Source organism: Hydractinia symbiolongicarpus, chromosome 9 (assembly GCF_029227915.1).
Source record: "Hydractinia symbiolongicarpus strain clone_291-10 chromosome 9, HSymV2.1, whole genome shotgun sequence".
Classification (NCBI taxonomy): domain Eukaryota; kingdom Metazoa; phylum Cnidaria; class Hydrozoa; order Anthoathecata; family Hydractiniidae; genus Hydractinia; species Hydractinia symbiolongicarpus.
The window spans coordinates 22,312,394-22,336,689 of record NC_079883.1 but is presented as its reverse complement, the minus strand read 5'-3'; the positions used below and the strand labels follow the sequence as shown (position 1 = coordinate 22,336,689).

Here is a 24,296-nt window from a genome sequence, read left to right as displayed (position 1 = left end):
GTCTGGGTCGTTATCGTTTTTTTCCAAGAATTTGGTCTGCAACTAGCCCGATACTAGCTTTTTCGATACTATGACTGGGGCTGTTCTGCCCAGATTGCGAAAACGACCTGTTTACAACCGGGACAGCCGGATTATGTACGCACGGTCCGATTATGTTTTTTTTGCATTGTTATGTCGTGGTGACCGGATTATGAACGCTGATATAAATAGCTGGGAGACAGGCTGTGATTGGCATTTTCTTCAAGCTTTTGTAAATTAAACATTCTCTGGAAGATAGAACACCCCTAAAAACTAGACATGGCGAAATAAAAAAGTGTCGACGTAATTCTTAGTATAAACTACCCTTGTAGTAAATACATTTCAACATAATATACTTTGAAGCAACTAAATTTCACGGAACCTAAATTATTCTTTTTGCGGGAATTAATTTTGGTGAAAAGTTATTAAACTTGCGAATCCCAAAATTTAGTATTTGCCACGAATGATATAAAAGCAGTCAGCCCCAATTATATTTGTGTTATTTAAGTCCTATAATTGTCGAATAATATTTGACTGTCATACATAAGTCGGCCTGCCCCGATTATGTTCGTTCTATAATAAGTGAGAAATAATATTACACTGTCGTATATAAACTGCCCTGATTATGTTCCTTTTATAAAGTGCCAAATAATATTTTTTGAGTAATAAGCCGGCCTGTCCCGATTATGTTGCCCTGATTATGTATTTTCTGCCCTGTTCTTAACCGGGGCAAGCTGCCGTACTTAATCAGGCCAATGTTCATTATCCGGGCAGAACAGGGCTGCTGCACTTTATTAGAGACCTAAGAGATTTGATTGGGGGCATGTTAAAAATTTGAACAGGTGAATGTTTGTTGGAAAAATGAAGTTTCTAGATAGCTAACACCTTCCAATCCAGGGTGCTATAAAATGGGAGGTACAACTTTTATTTTACTGAACCGCTAGCTATAAGCCGCTAAAAACTAAGGCTGGATACTCAAATTGTGTTTCCAGGAAAGCTTTTCTTTAAGCCGATGATTACAGCTAAATAATTTTAAGTTAATACTATTTTTGTGTATTGCTGTTGTTCCCAATGAAAACAAATCTAAGGTTAACAAGAATAATTTTGCAGAATTCAGGGGCGGATCCAGCATTTGTAACATGTCAGTCACTTTTTTTGCGAAGCAAAAAACAGCGCAGCAATTTGCTGCGCCCAGAACAGCTGGGGGTCCTGGGGGGTGCTGTAAGCCCCCCATGGGGGGTCCGGAGCGCAGCCCCGGAAACTTTCGCTATTTTGAGCCTCTACGCACTATAAACGGCCTAATTAATGTCCAAATTATTAGCTCTGTTAGAGACGTTTTTTGTTTCGAATGGACAGCAAAATCACAAACAATCTTGTAAAGGGTTGCAAAAAAGTGTAGGAAAAATAAAAACAACGGTTTAAATTCATATATTTAAGACTGTTTCGCCCAATATCAGGGCTCGTCAGCATGCCTAGGAAACAGCTAATAACGTAATATTAGCTATTCCAGACATGGACAGTCTGCTCCAATCAACCGAGTGCTATCAGCTGGCGCAAGCCGAACTCGGAAAAGGGGGGGGGGTTAAAGAAAAGGAATTGATATAAAAATAGAAAGTTATTAAAGCCCCTGACAGGGGGCTCCTAGAACAGGTACTATCAGCCGGAGCAAGCTGAACCTGCAGAAAGATAACGACACAACGTAAACAAGAGGAAAGGGAATTTATTTTATATAAATGGTTACTATTTTTTTCAATTAGGAGTGGGTAAGATTTAATTATTTATTTATTTATTCATTAATTTGTTCTAGATTGTATAGTGGAAAAATTTATATTAATTCAAGTCTTCTTTTATCTTTAGCAAATTTATTTAAAACTTTATCAACATCTGGCACTATTTCTTTGTGAATATACATAAGCGCTAGCCTGTTGAGGCGTTCAGATACCATAGTAGTGCGAGTATAATTTTTAAGTTTTCTCATAGCAGAGAAAGAGCGTTCACATTCACATGTGGTGACAGGAATAGTGGCTAAAATTCTTAGGGCCACATGCAAATTAACAAAGACATTTAGATTAACAGACTTCAACGTTTGAGCAATAGTTTGGGGTCTATTTCCTTTAAAATCAATCCAATACTTCTCCCAAATTTCTAATTCAGCATTAAGCCCAAGTATATTTGGAAGGTCATCTTCATAGAAAGAGACAAAAGACTTGAATTTCTCCTTCTAGTTTGTTTTACCTCCAGAAATCAAAGAAACCATTTTTGCTGGAACAATGCATAGGCCATTATAAGCATTTAGAGAAAACGGTTGAAAACGATTCTTCATTTCACTATTTAAATGGTCTAAAAGAGGATTAGTAACTGATTTTTTATAGTAATCAGAAGTTGAAAAAGAAGGATGATTATCTCTTGTGGTTTGCCTTCCAACAGTTCCCTTCTTCTCCTCCACAATTCCCACTTTTTCACAAAGAGAAAGAGCCTCCTCATACCACCTATCATGAAAATGTTCCACATTATTTCTGGTTTGAAGGAGAACATTTTTTAATGTTTGAATAAGCTCTATGCTGTCCATAACATCAATTGTTCTATTTTGTAGCAATTGAGTAACTGGAAGTGTTATGTCAAATACGTTCCTTGTGATCACCAGAGTGACAAGAAATTCAAAATTAGCTATTTGGTGAAAAAAACCAACAGCTTGTTTTGATGTGTCATAATTGAACTGTCGATTTAAGTTTAATTTCATCTCTTCCAAAGTAATATAAATAGGCACATATAACTCTTGAAAGAGATCTAAACCAGTAATTCGTTCAACCCACTGAGTACAGCAAACATCCTTTAATTTAGTTTTTTTAGAAGTCGGACTATATTTATCTATGTTAATCATAAGGGATTGCTGTCTTTTTTGAGAATAGTTAAAGAAATAGGAAATGTGTTTTATTTTAGCCATCACATGGGCAACTAAGCTGATTGTACAAGATTTTCCAACTGCTAAATTTAAACGATGACTGTTGCAATGAACATATATAGCCTTTTTATTTAAATTAAGAATATGGGCAGAAAGTCCATTCTTATACCCAGCAACAGCACCTGCACCATCATATGCTTGACCCCGACAGTCCTTAATATTTAAAGTCAGGTTATGAAGTGACTTTAAGAGAACAGACTTCAAGTCTTTACCTGCCAGCCCCTCATCACAATGAATATATTGAACAAACTCCTCACGTATATTCAAATTACTGTCAACAAAACGTAAAACTAAGGACATTTGCTCTTTATTAGATAAATCAGCAGCTTCATCTGCCAGAATAGAAAAGAAAGTGTTTGATTTTACTTCTTGGATTATTTCATCCAAAATTACAGATCCACAACAGTTGATTAATTCATTCTGGGTAGTTTTAGAAATGTATGTAGCATTTTTGGGACAAGTTTTAAGATGGTCAGCAAGAGCTGTATCTCCACCTTGTACTCTAAAATTCAAAAGTTCAACAAAATTTCCTACCCGACCACCAGAAAATTCTCCTAATTCACCATGATATTGTGAGTCATCACGGTGACCTCTTAAAGCATGCCCTTGTCTACCAGAGTAAATAATGGCCTGAACAATTGGTATCAATTTCTTTCTGTTCTCAGTAATTTTCTTCTGATGGTTAGTATCAAGAAGCACATCAATCGGCTGAGAATTACCAAAATAGTTAGCCATAAAACTAGTAAACGTAGCAGATGTGTAAGCATGAAGGCCAGTACTTGACTCATGTTTCACAAAGTTGGCACAAGCATCAGGCCATTACTTAAAAGGTTCAGAAAACAGTTTTTTAATTTTACTTAATTTGGAAGAAAACTTGTGTCCAAACAAAACACATGGCAGACAATAAGCTCCATCAACCTTGGGTGAATAACTTAACCAGGAAAACTTTGTTAACCACTCAAAACGAAAAGACCTATTTGTTTTCGGAAATTTATAAGAATGATCAGGTTTATAAACATTTTGGATAAGTTCATGAACTTTTAATGGATCATCCTTTATTTGAAAAACTTTATCTGTATAATCTGAGACATCAAAATAAGTTTGAGGATAGTTTAAAGATGAACACAGAGGATGACTAGTAGTTGTGTCTGGTGCATTGGACAATGCACTATCACAAACAACAGTATCTGAATTAACTTTACTACTACCAGCAAAAGGAGGCATGGAAGAAACATCAACAACAGTTTTGTGCTCCTCTTTTATTTGGGGTAAGTCTTTTTTCTTACAAGTAGGCAAAATAAGTTTGTCGCTGCACTGGTCTGTCCAAAACGACAACTTTGATTGTACCTTCCCATCTTTTGGGAACAGACAGGGTTTTTTAGACTGCGGCAAGATTTTTTTGGAATGTTTAATTAGTTTCCTTTTGGTACCATTAGGAAGAAATAATACTGGCACAAAATGGTTGGCTTTAAAAGTCTGACCACATTCTGCATGAACACCTTGCAGACAAAACAAAATATGAGCATCAGTAACTTTATCGTTTAATGATGTAAACATGGGTTCAATTTTGCAGTTAAATAAAAGTTTATCATTCTTATCCAATTCAATTGGATAAGAAGGATCAGGCTGGAAGGAATGAAACCATCAAATCAAACTCAAAAGTGCATGTTCTCAATATAAATTACTTGTCTAGCCACCTATTTGTTTATTTTGGCTTTAATGTATCAATACATTCTTGTTTTTATGAAATTTCGTTTGTTGGTATTTCAGGTTAAAAATTAGGCCCCACACAGTGTGCCATCTCTCCAATTTCCCTCACATAGCTTGGGTTAACCCAAGGCTATGGTAACATTCATTCGTCCATATTAAATCGCCATCAGTGGGAATCGAACTCTGGTCTCCCGCACAAGGTGCGTGAGCTATAACCACTAAACTACGGCACCACTAAATTCATTTCCGCCACTAAAGTTATTTTCTTAAAAAATGATTTGTTTTCATTGATAGGCCTGGTACTTATCATAATCTCTACCATCCATATCATCATTCTCGACTTCTGTTTTCCATGCTAGCATGGGTTGGACAGGGTCTATTAATGATCCTCTTCCAATCTGATCTAGACTGTGTTAGATCTAAACTCAACTTTCTCTGTATCAAGTCTGTCCTTATAACCTCCTGCCAAGTCTTTCTCGGTCTGCCTCTGGTCTTTGCCCCAGGAACTATCAAGTCTCTACACTTTCTTACCCAATTATCCTCCTCCATTCATACCAAGTGCCCCAGCCAATTAAGTCTTCTTATCTGGATAACATCTTTAATTCTACGGATACTTATCCTGCTTCTTAGCTCATCTGAACTCTTTCTGTCTCTCAGACTGGCGTTACACATCCAGCTAACCATTCTCATATCATACCTTTCTAAACGGTCAAGATCTTCCTGCTTCACTGCCCATGTCTCACTACCGTACAACATAACACTTCTTACACAGGCCTCATACAACCTACCTTTTACCTCAATTGACAAGACTCTGCTAGTCAACAAAGGAAGTAACTCTGAACTTTTTCAAAGCAGAACCTTTCCTGCAAGTAACACTTCTTCCAACACCCTCTTCACTGCCCAACATATCACTTAAGTAACAGAAGTTTTCAACTATCTCTAACGAGCCACTATTGTACATCATTAAAGCTAGAAATACTTCATTCTCTATAATCTCACCTTTGCAACGCTTGCATACAAACTGAATGTCAGCTCTTAACCTTCCACAAATACTACTGCACTTTTTCTTGTGTACCCAATGCTTGCAAGTCTAACAAAAAATTGAGTTACTACCAACCCCTTTCCTGCAAACTCCACAAGGCCACTTTCCAACTACAAGGTCACGCTTGGCTGCAATGCTACTAAGCATGACTTTAGATACATATCATTTATAGATAGCATATTTAGATTCCCTACCCTGCATGTTACAGTTCTTATAGCTCTGTAAATATGTGCATGGCTTATGGCATATATATACATTCTTTGAATAGTAAGGACAGTTTTGTTTTACACTTCAGGCTTCTCCTGTTTATTATAAATACGCCATAGTATTACACTGAAATTGTCGATAAGGCCTGTTATACTTGTAGAGGTGTAGTTTTAATTCATTTTTCAATAAAAAAATTATATAGATATATTTAGAATTCCAAAAAAGTTTTATTTTATTTTATATTTTTATTTTTTTTTTGAATTAAAAAATACAAAAATAAATCAACCTTTAACTGCTTGTAATTAAGAAAGATGACAGAAAATAACTAAAAAAACATAAAATAACATTCTTTAATCTTAAATTAGATGCATTACCGTATTTTCCGGTATATAACCCGCACATGGTATAACCAGCAGCTCAGCTTTTTTAGGAAGTTATAAACTAGATGCTATCAGATAGCCCGCACCTTCGTATAACCCGCATAAAATTTTAATCAATGTGTTTTACTTACTCGCACCTTTGCATAACACGCATCGTGTTAAGAAAAAAATTTAGCGTATTTTTACTTAGCCCTAATCATTTTATAAACATGTGCGTGTGTTCAGTTTTTTCATGCTGGAGACAAGTGGGGGACGTTTAAACTGCTGAACCCCAAACACGAGAACCAAGTGTCTGAATTAGTGACTCTCTCAGTCTTAACCTCCTTGTCACCGATTGCCGAAATAATAATGATTTAAAATTAATTTGACAAATCGATCTTCTGCTTATGCCGACAGTACTAAATCAGACAATGCTGTTTTCTTTTTATTTGTAGACATTAGTTTCAGCCAATAATAACTTTTGCTTCCTGCAATTAAACAAACAAACTAATAAAAAACCATTCTATCAGGTTATAAACCTAAAGTAAAATCTCTGTTTTTTTACGCATATTTAGGTTTTTTGGCATAAATATAAACAACATAATAATTATCACGGATTGTCTGTAACAGCGATGTACGGAACGTTTTTTTCTAATGTTTATAGAATTTTGTTATCTATTTATATCTCAGCAATCACAGTGTGCATTATAAAATGAATGGCGGCATGAGGAGGAGATAGTTGCGTGTGTTATTAATTGTATTTTATATTTATTTTTGATATTTTCAGTGGTCACCTGTTGCTCGAAGGTAGCGAAGATAAAAAAAGAAAATTATTATCTATACTTTAATTTTAACATTTTTCAAAATTTTTAACATGAATTAATAATTAAGTCCTGGGCACTAGGTTGTGAAATACTTGTCAATTAAGCCTAAAAATGAGACCTGCTATATTGCTCTATTACCAAAAGCAAATCATTTCAATGTGCTCAATGTGATTGCAAAGATATAAATAGATTAGAATTACATTCAACACAAAAGAAAAATGATCTCCAGAATTGTGCTTCAGAGAGAGCTCGTAATATTAGCAATGGGAAGCTAAAGAAAGTTAAAGAAAGCTATTTCACTGTGTAAAAAAAATTAAATCACGTAGTTGAAGTAAGATTACATAGATATAGGATTGCGCATGCAGTTATGTTAATGGACGCATTTTATCCTGTTGGTACTATTTTCTCCATTGAATGTATAAACTTTAAAAATTTCATAATAAATGACAGAAAATATAAAATTATAACATAACCCGCACCACAATATAACCCGCACCAACGGTGGAACTCATAAAAATCAACCTATAACCTGCGGGTTATATACCGGAAAATACGGTAGCTAACACAAAGTATCAGGTCTTGCTGGTCTTCCTCGAGCGTTAATTGAAATGCAAAGCACAGACAACTCTCAGTTTGTAAACATGGGTCGTTTGTCCATACAATGGTAATGAATGTGTGATTCTTACGCAGTAGTTTTAACACAACACAGAATTTAATCTTAAGTGAAAATTATACAACAACGGCTTTGTTTTTTTACTGAATCATTTTTTAGCATGCTTAATACATATCAAACAGAGACCTTACCAGGTTATCTTTGCATGTGGTTACATTTTTTTTTTTTTTTTTTTTTTACATGACTGAGCTATTCATATTTTTTCATGTTTTTCATGTATTGCTGTGTTTTATGTGGTTAAAATTTTCTTTTATTAAATCATTCTTTTGTGGTGTACAGTCCAAGTTTAGTCAATAACAAGGCTGCAACGAGTCTGATGCAATTAATCAAGAATCACTTGTTAAGGCAAATCCAACATATTTCGAACAGTAGGAGCAGCAAAAATAAGGTATAAGAAACTCATTATTATTTTATATTATAATTTGTATAACATTTCTATAAATACTTTTCTTGATAGGTAAATAAAAAAATGAATGGACTCGAAATCAAGGATATGAAAGTTGTTCCTTGTGTGGACTCAAGGTTTATTGCTCCAACAAGAGTAACATTTAGCCAGGTAATGTATGTCCATTGTTTTTTTATAACTAGTGTATAAAAAAATACACATTAATAAAGTCTAAAAATAAGAAAAAGGAAAATCCTATTTTAAAATCACTTTAAGGAATTGCAAGAATGTTCCAACAAGAAAATGTGTCGCATCATTTTTAAGGTTTTAAAGGTTCCTTCTGTGAGCAAAAATAAGTTGTCTTAAAATGATCCACAACAACGCGTTATTTGACAAAATAACGATGTATTTCTGTATTATAAGATAGATAGATGTGCATATTTTACATGGCTAGCCTCACAAATATTTGAGGGATATACCCTGTCTATTATTTCCAGGAGCGGCCATGAGTTATAGATGGGGAGTCCTACAGTATTTAATGCTCATTTTAAGCTACACAGACCCAATTAGGGCCCGCGCTCTACTAGACAACTCCTGACAACATCAAACGACCCACACAGTACGCCATCTTCCCAATTTTTCTTCAGGTGGCTTGGGTTAACCCGGGGCTATGGTAACATTCACTCGCCCATGTTGAATCGCTGTCAAGAGGAATCAAACCCCAGTCTCCCGCACAGAGTATGAGAGCTATAGCCACTAATCTACGGCGCCACAAACCACTAATCTATGGCGCCTGTGCCACAAAACCGCTAATCTACGGCGCCCTAATCAACACGTGTGTGAATGAAATGGATATGGGTGAAAATACAGTTTTAGGTTTTCAGTTTGAAGCAACAAGAGAGAACAACAAGAAAGTACGGAATAAGGCGGTTCCTTCTCTAGATTATAGGTACACCGGATACAAAGACGGAGATTACGTAGATGAAATGAATTTGACATGGGTGCTCAAAGTTGATACGACGGCGAATAGGAATATTTAAATAAACTACTACATACATAACTATGTTTCTATTCGCGAATACTTTAAAGAGCCTCCTATAATTTCACTTCTTTAAGGTTGTACTGTTGGTGCTAAGAATTCGTTTTCTCTACATCTTTGTCAACAGTTGGATAATAGGAAGCGATAGCAATGTTGCGATAAATCTTTTCGAGTAGCGCAAAAAAGAAATTTTATAGCGAATTACATATTGACCTTCCTTATTTTTCTTCTTGGCCTAAAAATAAAAGGAGGTATTATTAACTTTTTACAGAACTGAGCAGAAAAACAAATATAGAAATAAAAGTACACACTTGATCACGACAATAATGTTGTTGTGATCAAGCGCTGCTAACTGCATGCCAGTAAGCATTTTTTTCTGTTAAAAAAAATACTTTTCTGCAAGTACCGGATTTTCAAAGCGATGCGTCGTAAATAAATTCTCGTTCATCTTCTTCATGTCAGCATGATCGCGTTTATAATTTGTTTCCTGTATGTAACATAACAGAAGTGTGTACATGAGCAGTGTTAACAATGTCACAATGTTATGTGTAATAAATTTAACTGGAAATACATGTTTGTTAGCATTGTGAAAGAAAACAGAAAGAAATCTTTCAATTTTTCTCTGTTACCCCCACAAGTAATGGACCAATACAGTTTGTTGATTATTGAAGGGATCCATCTGTATCTGTAGTATACAATAACTAACATAACTAATAAGCCCACTTTAAAGGCACACAATAAGTAAAAAAAAATTACTCTTTTTCTTCTCAGTTATGCTCAGGGGAGAAATGAATTTTTTACTCAGTCTGGATTGCAGTTTTTAAATTAAATTTTCTTCACTTTATGTGTAACAATCTGGTCTGTGCCGAATCTCTTGATGAGGACACAAGATATATCGCATTTGCTTTTTTGTTTCAAAACACTCTGCAATGGCGGACACGAAGTCCATAGTTATGTGAGAGTGTGGTATTTTTTAATTACTTATATCTTTCAAAAACAACATTTTCAGTACAAAAAAAATGTTTTTTCTTTATTAACAATATTTTACCTACCTATTAAGCACAACTTGTTTTTCCTTGGCAGGTAACCTTTAAAAAAAATGAATTAAAATTGCCTTTTAGCAAGGTTTTTACTTTTAGCTTAAGACAGAGGTAGACCAAGCCTTTTTGTAATAGTCTGGAATTAGTAAGGGTGCCCAGAAAAGCTTAAATGAAAGTGTTCTTACAGTTCTAACATTGCTGAAAATGTATCAATTCATTCTTTCGAGGACTTCCAATTTAATATAAATGACTTCAATTTTTGTAATGCCTTATGACTAAAAAACATAAAATCAATTAATGAAAAAATTTGATACCCAGGCAAATTATTGTATACATTTTTACTACTTTGACTAATTTTACTGCTGGAACCAACTTTGTACCTAATAGGAGATGTTTTCACCATAATATTGTAAAACAACGTAATCAGCGACACCTGGTTATAAGTGCCTCTGTGCTTAAGTGCACAAAAGTCTTACTATTATGGCTGATAGGTGCTGCCCTTATTTTACAACATTTTACAGTATGTATATAATGGGTATTTAACCTTTCAAAATATAGATAAGCACTAATATAAAAGCTATAATGCATTTTTCATTTTAGAATGGTTTTAAAAGACACTGGGATTACATCAAAGCACATGATTCGTATGTATTTTGTTTTCTCTATTATGTGAACTAAGTGTTTAAATGCTTCAACTTTATACTTGCATGCTAAACATAAAAAAAATGTTTTTAGAGATTTTTGTTTCTCCACCTATGGTCATTTATTTCATTAACCTACGCATCAATTCCTTGTCGTTTGTCCCTTGGTAGTTTTTGTGTCTACCCTACTAACTGTACCAAATTCAATATAGTAAACAATGCACTAGTAAAAATTTATCTAAATATATTCTGTTTATTTTCAAAAATATTTATCACAGTAAAAAGAAAGTGCCAAACATGATGATTTTAAAATGTTTTTTTTAACCTGAGTACTGTTTCAAGTTTAATCCAAAATTTAAATTTGCTTAGCAATCCTAATCTTGCTAATAACATTAAAAAAAAATATTTTGGATATATTTTGATAATTTGCACCAACTAAGGCCAGAAATACAAATTAATCTTTCCCAAGTCTGTCTGTCAATGCTTTTGACATTGGGCTTTTGTCACTAAAAATAACATTCAAACTTTCAGTATATTTTTCTATGGTATTGTACTATTTCTCTTGCTATTTCTTTTGAATGAAGGCTGTATTTTCATGCCGCATCGGTTTTAGTTCGTATAAGAAGTATATAACCTGTTTTGAATTGCTACATCTATTTGTGTTTTAAAGTTTTCCTCATTTATACTTGAGCTGTTATATGACGTTTGTGATATTTTTAGCATATTAGTGTTCTGCTCTCTTTTTTCACACTTGTCTTCAAATCAAGTGGGTGGCAACTTTTTGTTGTTCATTTTTTGGCTATTTTTAACTAATCTCTGTGGATTTTTTTTTTGAAAAATTAAATGATCTAAAATCAGTTACCCATAATTCTCCCCTGTCTAAGAAATTACCAAATAATTTAAAATTGACTTCACAAGAAAAAATCTGGGGACGTCGCTCAAATTTTGCTGGTAATGTTCAAATTATTGCCACATATAGTTTTATATTCTCATGTAACAAAGCCCACATCGTAAAAAATAATACATTTTTATTGACAAATCCTGTATTTAAGTGGACAAAACCAACTTTCACCCTACCATATGGTTATCCATCACCATACCAACCTTACCAATTATTTTTGTTTTAAGTTTATTAAAAAAACTGTTTTCTGTTTCTTTTTAGCGTGGCCATTCTTCTCTTCAACACCACAAGACAAGCATTTGTTTTGGTAAAACAATTTAGACCAGGTTTGTTGAATTCTTTATGTATCCTGGACTTTCTTGTCTTTAGATTTGTGTTTTCAAGTGGAAATGTCAGTAAGCCTAACACTCTCATAAAGAAATTCAGAATTTTTTTTTAATGTTTCTGAGAAATGCGTAAAGCGCGTTTTTTTAAAAAAAGCAATACCAGGCTCAAATTCTTCGAAAAAAAGAGGCAACTTGTAAGCAACAGTCAGGCTTAAGCGAGTAAAAAACAAAAACAACAAGAATTAGACTTTTCTTGTTCTGAAAGTCGTTGAGCGGAAGTATATATGCCTGGTTCACATCTATGAAGCCAAAGCGGACGCAAGCACTACATGAACATTCATAAAGCAAGTGAAGCAGACGTGAAGCATGAAGTATTCTTTGAAGCAAGAATACCAAAATGTTTTTGATGTTTTGCTTCATCTGTTGCTACAATTTTGCCAATGCTGCATACTTGCTTCGTGGCTTTCGTAGTGTGGACCTGAAACGCAAAGTACGCAAGAATTGTCGCGAGAGAATTAAAGGTTTTAAATTATAAAATGGCTCTTGAACATAAAGAAAACACATGATGATTGCATGTGTTTTATACCTCTATGATAATTGTAAAATAAGGGTTTAATCAAACAAAATGTTTATCTTAAAAATTAAGGATATTTCATTGATGACGTTGTTGATTTAACAATACCAAACGTCAAATTTCATGATTGTTGGCTACCCTCACAGCTTAGTTAACGCAAAGTCTGACGGAGATTTATCTTCTGTAAGCGCACGTCCTTTTGAAATCAAGCTAAAATATATTAAAGCAAATCAAGGGAAGATACAAATTAGTTTCTATTGCTTTAAAAGTTTGCTCTGGGGTAATGTAGTGTAATTGATAGCAAAGTGTGTCAGGAGCCTGGTAGGAAGAAAAGAAAGCCTGCTGTGGGGATTAATGTTGACTGGGAAGCGCTGCAAGCTTTAATTTTTATGGGCATAAACTGGATGAGAATAAAATAAAAAAGAGCGAAATCAAATTAAATGAAAACGTCATTTGAAATACACTATTTCAATTAAGAAGGTAAAACAGACTCAAGAAATCTCTGCCAGATTTCGATTTCTTGATCCTGAAAGTGGGGGAAACCTCTTTTTCTTTCCACCAGACTAAACCAAAAAGGCAAGAATTGCCTTTATTAAAAAGAGACAATTTTTTTAAAATAATTCCTTCAAATGATCCATGTTTGGGCGTGACTGCTATAGAGAGGTCAGCTCTAGGGGTAATGTAAATCGAGACCTTGAAATGATGTTCGTTATAGAGACGTGTCCGCTAAAGTGTCTGTCGGCAAGGCTTTTTTGAGAACAATTTTTTAAAAGCGTAAAGTAAAATTCGGCTTAAGAAAATGCTAACAAACTAATGCTAATAATACATGAAAACAAAGTTAAATATAAAAAGACAGTGGATTAAACTGAATTTCTTTCTAATAAATATTTAGCATAATACATTTTTTGCAAAAAGAGGATTTAATGTTCATCTTCTCCCGCTTTAAAAAAATAACAATCATTGAAAACAACTTGAGTCTAAGGATGGGAAGATATTAAGAACCGCCTGTCTTGAAAGCTAAGTTCGCTGGGGTTCAAATAAAAACGAAAGCAAATCTGACCAATCAAGCGGCGTGTTTGCTTACAAGACAATTCAAATTCATTCAATTCAATTCCCTGCTTCCCATTCCATTAAAAGAACATTAAAATTTAAATTTTTGTTAAACGTAAGAAACCTTCAGAAACCGACTCTCATCCGCAGGCTTCCGATGAAATAAAATGTGTATCACTGGGACGTTTCGGATACAAGTTAAGCATTGTTTTGGTGAAAAAAATAATCAGGTGTACTTCCATTGGTGTACTGTTCAACTCTGGATCCAGCGCTTTTTATTTATTTTTTTCTATTTCTATATTTAAGGATATGTGTAGCGTGACTTTCAAAAATCTTTTCAGCACTTTATATGAATATTAACACGAAAGAAAGCAAGAGAGACATCACTATGATTGGAAGTAGTGACAACATCGAGGAATCTATCGTTGCACCCTTTGAGAGGGGCGTGTCATATGAGCTGTGTGCTGGTATAGTGGATAAGCAAGTCCCTCTCGTTGAAATTGCGCAAAGCGAGCTGCTGGAAGAAACAGGTTATCAAGTTCCATTGGATAAAATACAAAGATTGTTTAAACATAATGCGGTTGGTTATGCTGGAAACTGCGGGACACTTTACTACGCAGAAGTCACCGATGACATGAAAGTCGCCGAGGGTGGTGGCAATTCAGAAGAAGGTGAATTTATTGAACTTTTTTATCTTCCTTTAAAAGAAGCGAGAAATTTTGTTTTTAATGACGATTATGCTAAACCAGCGTCGTTTATAGCTGCCTTTTGTTGGTTTTTTATGACACGTGGGATGTAACCTGGTATTTATAAAACCGCCATTTTTAGTACTTGTTTCATCTGTGAGTTATGTCAAGAGTCGATTTTGTAGGGAATTTACCCCAAATAAGCAGTATCACAGGTTTTTTCTTAGCTTTGAACCGATAGGAGAAGGGTGTTGTGAAGATGTGATGGAGCGTAAGTTGCGTCTTGTCTGTGGGCAGTTTTATTTGCACTTCCGTTTCTTGATTTTGTGATTCACATATGACGGAAACGAGCGATTTTTTTAAATATTTAAAATAAACAGCTTTTGCCCTCTCCGACCCCACTCCTGTATGACGTCATATGGTTCATCTATAATAAAAAGACTAATTTTTTTTTATCAAACTGGGCGGTAGACTTCCTTGCATCATAGTTCTGTTTAACTATTTATTTATTTTATTAGCCTACTTGTCTTTGGAATAAACGTAATACCATTTCTCACCATAAATACAAGAAAAATAATTTTCCAGTGACAACCTCGTTTCCCAGTGACAACCTCGTTTTTCTCGGTTTATGCCGTGCTTAGCGATTGTAGTACCCAGTCCACTTTTAAAGGCCGATAGTCTTCCTGCCATTAGAGTTCTGTATTATATTTTAAATTATTTATTATTTTATTAGCCAGTTTGTCTTTTGAAATTTAAAATCATACAAGCTCTTTATTTCTGAGATTGTTAGAAAATTTATTGAATTTTTTTTTCTGGTAAGCGTTTTTACATTCGTCGAACGAACAAAGATGAATTTTCGTCGGTTTCTAAAAGTTTTACACATGCCCTTGGTCCCCAAAATAATGTAAATTTACCACAATACATTGTTTGTAACTAATAAATATTAAAAAATAATACCTTTTTTATATTTCACGTATTATGAAACCCGTGAAAATTTGATTTAATGAAATCTTATTAAGAATCACGTGATGAAGGGATCACCACGCAAAGACCTCGACCGTAATAAACTTGTGGTTGAGTGATATGATGATGTTTTTTTAAATTTTGCAACATTTATTTTCCAAGTAATTTTATCTGTTTATCTTTTGTATGTTTTAAAAAGAACAAAATTGACGCAAACAGAGTGAGTTTTTGTAAGGAAAATAGATTCTTTATTTCAAAGATATATCAGATCAAAATAACGTTTGAGTGCCTCGCACTAAAATAAATCGTGTGACGAGAAATCAAAAGATAAGCGAAAAATTTAATAAGATGAAAAATCGAAATGATATCTTTATTTTTTGTAAGAAATAGGATTTAAAATAGTATTCCTTTTATTTGTCAAACAATGGTTATATTTGTGTTACGTTTACCTTAATGGGATATTAGTTCAGACAAGGTGTTTCCAGATTCCGCCAAATTGTGCTCGTGTATGTCCAGATTGCTGTGAAGAGCTAGAAGAAGAAGAAGAAGAAGAAGAAGAAGAAGAAAAAGAAGAAGAAGAAGAAGAAGAAGAAGAAGAAGAAGAAGAAGAAAAAGAAACAGGTAGGATTATGATTTTAGGCATATGATGATACAGACACGTTTTGGACAAAAAAATTTGTTTGATGAGGTGTTGCTCTGTAGATGTTATATGCATGTATGAAGTGAATGTTCATAAAAGTGCCGTGAGAAGCGTTCGTGGAAAGAAATGGCTGGCGCCAATTATTTTTTTTAAAAATTAAAAAATAAAATCGCTTCCTCACCCTTTAAAGCCAACCTGTTGCACTGATTTTAAGTAAAACCATGATTTCTTGTTCCAGAGACACTACATTTAAGTCTGTCCTTAAAAAATAGACAAAAAACGCGCCTTTCTGTTTATATACCAAAATTAGGAAATGTTAAATGTTATTTTTCTCAGTATAAATTCCACGAAGAAAATTTTTATCATCGTTTTAAATCTGATCATATATTCCTTAATTTTTGGACCAAAACACGAACATTTGAGACTAAAAAAAGTGTACGTGAAATTTGATGTTTCCATAAAAAAACTCCACTTTTCTAACCAATTTGTCCATCCTGGAGTTGTTTTGTAAAATATTTTCAATTTCTAAATGCTAACCTCGTCCCCAGGGCCTTTAGCTCTTATTTGTTTAGCTGTCAAATCTAGCGCTTTGACATTGGCAACAAAAGCATATTTTTTCCGTTGAGAAATTTCTATTTCATTCTACCATTTTGTCGGCAAATGCAGAACATGTTGGCCGAAAAACTTATAAATAATTACTATAATAGCAGGTGACCTCATAACGAGGCTACAAGTTTACTAAAGCTGGGTTTCCACCTAGCACTAATGAGCGGTAACTAGCGATAAAAAAGTGAGTAGTAACTTTTTTCTTTAGTGGAAACTGCTTGCTAGCGGTAACTTTTTCACGAGCGATAACTAGCGCTAAATATGATTTTTTTTTTATTTAGCGCTAGTTACCGCTCAACATCAAAGAAAGCCGATTTTCTTTCTTCAGAAAGTGATGTGATTGTGAAAGTGGACAATTTTTTTTTATATTTCATATCTTAAATAGAGAAGTTTTATTGTAATAAAGTGTCTTTTGTATGTAAAAACTGTTTTTGTGAAAAATGGCTGAAAAAATAAGAACACAAGCTCTCAGTATTCAAGAAAACGAAGAGTTATCTGAAGCCTTTGGAAAGAATCCGTGTCTGTACGACAAATCTCAGAAGGGGTATAAAGATAAAAACAGTTGTTGAGAATGCGTGGAATGAAATTTCATATCAGCTAGAATTTGTATGCAACGGTATGTTAATGACGAACCCAAAACGATGTTTTCTCTTTTTCTTTTTCTCTTCATCAAAAACAAAAAAATATCCAAGTAAAGCTAAATCTTCTTCCTCTGAATCCATGCTTTCAACTGAAACTTCAAAAAATTGAAGTTAGAAAAAGAAATAAACATAAAGATTAACAATAATTACCGTTAGCTATAGCTATGTGGAAACATAAAAAGCTAGTTACCGCTCAAAAAAGGTTACCGCTTGTTAGCGCTAGTTACCGCTAGTTAGCGCTAACTAGCGCTAGTTACCGCTACTTAGCGCTAGTTACCGCTACTTAGCGCTAGGTGGAAACCAAGCTTAAAGCTTACTTTTTACCTAGCGGTTTGTGTTGGTGATCTGGTTTCGAATGCCTTTTGTTTGTGTGACAATAGATCTATTATCTGCTAGCGTTGTTGTGGCAACGATGTTATGAAATTAAATGAAATCATACAATATTATAACAAATTATAAGTATATTGTAGAAAAATTATAACTTTATTATAGAATATATTTAATGATATTATACAAGTGTATCCTACAAGTGTATGTCAAAATCGTTTTGAACACTTGTTTATACTGGTGACGCCTTTAATTTTTTCAGCCATTTTTCTCAAAAACAGTTTTTACATACAAAAAACGCTTTATTACAATAAAGCCTCTCTACTTAAGATACGAAATATAAAAAAATTGTCCACTTTCGAAAAAACATGACATTCCTAGCAAGCGGTAACTTTTTTTTTCAGTTTTCACTAAAGAAAAAGTTACCGCTCATTTTCTTATCGCTAGTTGGTGCTCATTAGCGCTAGTTAGCGCTAGATGAAAATCAAGTTTAAGCTTACATCCCGAGAAAAATCAAGTTGACCTAATTTGGCTTATATTCATACGTGATTTACGAATATAAAGATTTTTCCTTAAGTTACTAATGCCTATTTAAAGATTTAAAAATTTAGCTTTTATACGTCTGTCCGTCCGTCTGTCTGTCACGCAAAATGGTAGATTAGCTGCGCAGGTAGCGAAACGCACGCATTGCGGTATAAAAAGGACGGGCGAACCCGTGGACTTTTCCACAGGCTAACGACTAGTTTCATAAATTTCTTTACCTTTGAGTGCTCTGACGTCACCTGTTAGAAGATCGTAAATCATCTTCCGCATTGGAATTCTTTACTCAAACTTTAGTAGTGAAATTCATTGATAATGAGTTATGTTTACCCCCGTGGAAAGTTCAGGAAACTTTGAAAATAAATACTAACTTCGATTGAGAAATCATCATTCAATTGCAATGCCAAGAAGTTGTGAAGGAAAAAAAATGAGGATTTCAATTTGAGCCTATCAAGGAAATACTGGACCAAGTACTGACTCGGATTCCAGTTGGGAGAGGTGTGATGAGTATATTGATCATTTTCGTCCCCATGTCACTTTCACAACAGCTTCAATTTTCATGGAAACGGCTGAACCCGGGCAGGGGAAAATTACCACAATAATCTTAATTACCTTGATGCGATTTAATCTTGCAGTTGACGTTCACTCAACAGTGATTGGTTTACTTGGAAAAATAGATGGAATGGAACCGGGTACTAACTTGCGTGCACTGAATTTCTTACATGTCGTCGTAAAAAAAACGTATTCGAATTAGATAATAGCGTATGAGTTCGATGAATGACGATAAAAATAAATAAATCTTTTAACCTTCTTCTTTTTTTTTTTTTTCTTTTAAACTCGGTTCTAAAATCAAAGCACTCGAAAGTGAAATGAGCTTCGCATATCTTTAAATTTTTTGGAAGTGTATTCTCTCTCTTGATCAGTTTGATCCATATAGTTCGTTGTTTTGAATCTTAGGGAAAGTTGAAAAAAGATACACCTTGTTTTTTTTTGGTGGTTAAGACAACCAAGTACTGCGCAAGAAGCCAGAAAATGATTCGTCCTTATTCATGAAACGTGTGGAACTTTTTTTTTACAAATCACACCCTTTGCGCAAATTTTTGCCTCTTATCCCGGGGGTCCGAATGTGAGCTTCTAACTAGTGACGTCGGACGCATAATTATACTGTTAAATACTCACTTACAAAGTGGCGAACAAGTGAGGTGAAAGCTTATCAAACACGAGGTAAACATTGTCTGGTTTCTTGAATACTGTAGCGATTTACCAAAATAAACGTTAAATTGTTTTTTCTGAAGATGTTATAAATAGATTTAGGTCAACTTGATTTTTCTTAGGAGGTAAACTCTAGCGAGGATCAAACATAAATCAAATAACATAAGTCAAATTGACGTTAGATTCATTCTGCAAAATACACAAGTAATGCCGTGTGCATGTGTGCGGATTTTTTTACACGCGATAAAAATAAAATTCCATGAATTTTTTTAGATTGTATTTTTGTATACAATATATTTCTATTCTCGTTAAAACCAAGTTAAACCTGCTTTTGATCGGGTGACCTATATACAGAAGTAGAAGTTTTTTAACAATTCTTTTAATGAGTGTTTTTTTTTCGCAATCAACTCGACATTAAAAAACTTGTCATTAAGAGATTCGCTCGTCTGTAACGAGATCATATTAGCAGTATTATTAATTTTGTTGTTGTTAGTTATTTAGCAGTAAGAATATTACAACGGTAATTAGAAACTTTAAAGAATTTGTATACGATTGAGATTCAAAGTTTTTTTTGTAAAGACGTGAGTTTTAGTTTGTTTTGGTTCTAGAAATGTTTAAGCTTCGTTTTTTTTTTTCATTGAAGGAATTTATTGTTTTGGTATAATGTGGTAGTATATAAAAAAACTTTTGTCAAGGAGTGAATTTTGCTGGATATTCACGACATTTGTGAACCAAAATATGCTATTTGCGAAGGTTTAATTTTATGAAAAATCTCAACCTTTGTTGAGTAGAAATTTGTTTCATAAATCAAAATACCAAGCTACTATAGATCTATGCATTAAAAATGATATTTTTGTATGTTATTGAGCATAAAAAATTGTTTTTCAAGTTTTTCGAATCCATTAAACTAAGGAAAACGCCAAGTATATATTTTAAAACTGGCTTTCTAGTCTATATATTTTTTTCAATTACATATTTAGTTGAAAGCGATACATCTATAAACAACTTTTTATTCTCCACAACTTATAAAAATATGATTTTCAAGGAATCCCTTTCAAGAAAGTTTTAATTTCTGAAAGGGCTTATAAATGTTTTTATGAAGAAATAACATAAAATAACCTTGTATACAATTTGATTTATGCGCTTTCTTTATAAGGAGCATTGAAATCTGATCTGACGCTAGCTGTTCTTAATTTTTAGCGTTTTTATGCCTGATTTGCAAAGGTATTTCTTTTTATAGCTACAGCGCTTTTAACTAAAAATGTTAAAGGGGCTGCGGAACGGCTGTTGGTTTTCGACTTTAGTGACTTACACGAAAGTCGAGCTAATGACGGCGAAAAACAAACTGGCTATTTTTCCGGCATGTATGTAATTTACATTTAGATATATCTAGAATTTTTATCTTCTTCAGCCTTGGTCATGTTTTCATCCAGAATGAGTTTCGCTGAAATATTTCTTTGAAATATACTTTTCGAAAAAAAAGTGTGCTGGTCTGTTCATGCGCAAAACGCGTTTGCCGGATTTTTAATATGTGCGCCGGATGTACGGAATATGAGCACTTTAACCGATTCATAGCCCCTTTAACTAAAAATATATAGACTAGAAAGCCCATTCTAAAGTATAAGCTTGTTATATTCCTTAGTTTAATGGGTCAACTAGAACATCAGTGATGCCAATTTTGATCACTATCATCTTTTTACGTTAATACTGTTCTTTGTCAAAAAAGGCTGGGTAGCTATTATGAGTTGCATTTCACCAAAATATCATAGAGATTTAATTAATGCTATGGTATATCAGTTTACTTGTTGTATTACATTTATTAATTAATTGTGGAGGAGGGTTTCTGTTGAATGTTGTGAAAAAATATGCAGCTATAAACGAAGATGGAAACTTGTTTTTTTTAAACAATGATTTAATTTTCTGCATTTTCAAAGCACTTTGTATTTTTTCTGTATTTCTGACACTGCATAAAAAGGTGGTTAAACTATTGAAGCTGCTCTCCACATTAATGTTCATAGTCACATCTCCCCCAGCGTTTAAACGTCGGCGCTCAATATGCTCAATTTCCATTACATAAAAGATGGCTGCGTTTTTTAAATTCTTATTGGCTGTTAAGAAAGTTGCCTGTGTGTAAGTTGACTCCTCTTAACTTCGAAAGCTGTCAAAATACCGGCGTCGCTACAAAAAAAAAAATCAATGTGCATGTCCAAATACTAAACGAGAGCTGTGACCAAATAGGCTGTAATTGAAAGCAACTTTAACGGGTTTTTTTATATGCAGTGTATTTTGATCAGCCACATTATGGTGATAAAAACTAATATTTCATCCTCCAATTATGCTTGAGAATGTTGCCAAACTGATGTATGTTTGCGCCGTTTGTGCAAGATAGCGGCATGTTGTGTCGACATTCATTTTCTTAGACATTCAGAACGCACTAAAAGTACTTGTCCAAATCAATGTTGATCGTTATTGTTTTTTTATGTTATATGTTACAATAGAAGAGTACCTCGTAATTTTAATTTTAAATATATTTTTGGAAAGCCATAGCAAGCAGGTTAAAATACAAGGAAACGTAAGTATTTAGCCTTTTTTATCCGTAGTCTGGTAAAGCATATCAATCCAGATCTTAAATCAGTTAATTTAAAAGACTTAAATAATTCTCTTGGTTTGTTCCTTTTTTAGTTCTATCATGTCTGGAAAAGTCGGCGATATGTTAAAAAACACTAATAAAAAACAAGCAGGAAGAGAAATAGACTCTCTGGAGGAGATTCCAAGTAAGCGTGAGTTAAAACCATTGCCAAAATCAATAGTGACTATACGAGACGATGATTGGAAGTCCTTACAAGCCTCGATTACTTATTTATTTCACAAAAAGAAATTACCGAAGCTAGAATTAGACGTACTGAATGAGAAAGTACGGAACGTTCGAGATTCTGAAATTGGAGCTTTCATAGTAGAGTATTACAAAGACTCCATTTTAAAAAAAGGTAAGATTCGCAATAAGATATTTAAACCCTGGCCTAATTCAGTCCTAAAACAGAGGCAAAAGTAAAATATTAAAAATGTTGGTGTTCGGGTTCGACATTTTTGTTTTGTCCATTTTGCCCTTTTTGTAAGAAAAGAAATGTTTTTTATATTCCGACAACATGCAATTTTTATAAGTAAACTGTGTCAAACTGTATTTTTAGTATTTTGTTAAACATGTTTGAGCAAAATTTTTTATCTTTATATGCATTGTGGGATTGATCATGATTAATCTTGGCTACGAGGGATGCGAATTAGCGTCACAGTGAGGGCAAAATTTATAATTTTATTTAAGCGTGACCGCTTAAATAAAATTATAAATCGACTTTAAATACGACAAAAGTCTCGCGAAAAACAAAGAAATTTCATTCTTTTATAAAAAACACGGCTGCAGAATCTTGGGATAATCAAGCGACGACCTCGTCCCTAGGGCTCCTTTTGGCTTTACTTATGACATTGCGATGCGTCTTCTTAATATCGAAAAGTGTAAATAGAGCTCTGGGCATGAGATTGAATGCAGCTGACATTTCATTTAAAACTCAGGCTAGAATATTTTGAGTATGATTATTTTTCCAAACATTAAGGTTAGTGACATGTAAATGCTAAGCAAATTTTGGATCATATTCCCAAAATGTTGTAACATCCTTGTTCGCTATCCAAAGTCAGCTCGCATTTAAGAAGAGCTTGTATTTTATGCCAAAATGTTGTCAAAAGTCATCGTATTATGGGGTTTGTCATTTTTATTAGGTATGATTGTGCTTCGCGAAAATATAAAAGAAAAAAAAGGAAACGATTTATTGGAAAGATTGTCAGATGTGTGGTGTCAGTTTTATACGAGTATACTCCCAACTTTATTAGCAATATTCTATCCAATACAAGAGCAAGGAATAAACATGCGTTCGGTCACTTTAGTCGGCTTCCGTGATATTGTTTTATTAAAAACAAAAATTCACGAAGCTCTTGAAACAGGAGAAAAGGTGTCTGGTGAAATAAAACAGATGTTACTTGTGCTGGCCAGTGTACACGAATCAAATCCACCCAGCGATAATTATATGCAACTGGAACGTCTTGTAGCAAGGGTAGTGAGGCCATATCTTGGATTTGATGGATTGTACACGAAGTTGTCAAGTCCTATGTTTAGACGTATATCAAGTGATCCAAAAGTAACAAACGGTAATGTGAAAGAGAGAAAGCTATCGCGCTCTCAAATCATTAAGGAAGAAATGTCTCGTAAACTTCGTCGTAACGGTAGTAACGTTTCCTCTAGCAACAATGAAAACAATAACACTGTAAATAAAGATGGTAGCTTGAGAGCGAGATTTCGTTTGGGTTCTACTCCGTGCGTTCCTATTAAGTCGGCCTCAATAGCCGAAACATCAGAACTACCCAGTGGGTCGGTTGATGGTGAGATGACTAGTTATTGGGAACTGCGAAATCAGCGTTGGAAGAATAGAGAGGAGATGTTGATCACAGAAACTCTTATTTGAGCAAAATATCCTTTGCAACTTTGTGTTTTGTTTCGAAAATTTAGAGTTAATATAACGCCATTTTGTTTTTTTCTTTTAAGCATAGCACTCGTCCATCACCCAGAGATGGAGAAGATTATAGGAGGTATAAACCTTTACGGTCAAATGGTTATTAGAATGTTATAAGTCCATCCTTTAAAAAGAGGACTAAACTGGTTAAGGACTAAACATCACAAAATGGTTTTTGATGGTTGAACGATCTTATGCTTCTATGAAAACCTTGGCTTAAACCTTTAACCCACGCTTTGAATAAGCTTTATGTATTTTATAATAAACACAATTTAAGGAAGTAAAAATACTGAGATGATAAGTAACTTGTAAAATGTTAAGGCCAACCACGGAGTCGTGAAGCGTCCCCTACCCTCTTGCATTGAGACAAA

The 24,296-nt window shown here is 33.9% G+C and overlaps 3 protein-coding genes across 7 annotated transcripts; 2 read left to right on the top strand and 1 right to left on the bottom strand.

Annotated features, from left to right (window-relative positions):
- Window positions 1–912: 912 nt before the first annotated feature.
- LOC130657032 (uridine diphosphate glucose pyrophosphatase NUDT14-like) lies at window positions 913–15,402 on the top strand. 2 transcript variants are annotated; one of them, XM_057459991.1, is made up of 5 exons: window positions 913–933; window positions 8,253–8,351; window positions 10,860–10,903; window positions 12,063–12,127; window positions 14,093–15,402. In XM_057459991.1, exons 2-5 carry the CDS (start codon window positions 8,265–8,267, stop codon window positions 14,548–14,550), a joined length of 654 nt encoding a protein of 217 aa, XP_057315974.1. In that variant the 5' UTR covers window positions 913–933; window positions 8,253–8,264; the 3' UTR covers window positions 14,551–15,402. The 2 variants fall into 2 exon arrangements, with proteins under 2 accessions (XP_057315974.1, XP_057315973.1); XM_057459990.1 differs by lacking the exon at window positions 913–933 and adding an exon at window positions 7,987–8,183.
- LOC130657840 (52 kDa repressor of the inhibitor of the protein kinase-like) lies at window positions 1,844–5,052 on the bottom strand. The gene is made up of 4 exons (XM_057460835.1): window positions 4,987–5,052; window positions 3,804–4,606; window positions 2,254–3,719; window positions 1,844–2,202 (listed from the first exon to the last, which is right to left on the bottom strand). The coding sequence occupies exons 1-4, from the start codon at window positions 5,050–5,052 to the stop codon at window positions 1,844–1,846; spliced, it is 2,694 nt and encodes an 897-aa protein (XP_057316818.1).
- Window positions 15,403–15,731: 329 nt separating the features above from the next.
- Window positions 15,732–23,937, top strand: LOC130657030 (proline-rich protein 5-like). 4 transcript variants are annotated; one of them, XM_057459987.1, is made up of 3 exons: window positions 15,732–16,021; window positions 22,049–22,353; window positions 23,138–23,937. In XM_057459987.1, exons 2-3 carry the CDS (start codon window positions 22,056–22,058, stop codon window positions 23,875–23,877), a joined length of 1,038 nt encoding a protein of 345 aa, XP_057315970.1. In that variant the 5' UTR covers window positions 15,732–16,021; window positions 22,049–22,055; the 3' UTR covers window positions 23,878–23,937. The 4 variants fall into 4 exon arrangements, with proteins under 4 accessions (XP_057315970.1, XP_057315971.1, XP_057315972.1 ...); XM_057459988.1 differs by lacking the exon at window positions 15,732–16,021 and adding an exon at window positions 18,990–19,378; XM_057459989.1 differs by lacking the exon at window positions 15,732–16,021 and adding an exon at window positions 19,884–19,947.
- The last annotated feature ends 359 nt before the right edge of the window (window positions 23,938–24,296 follow it).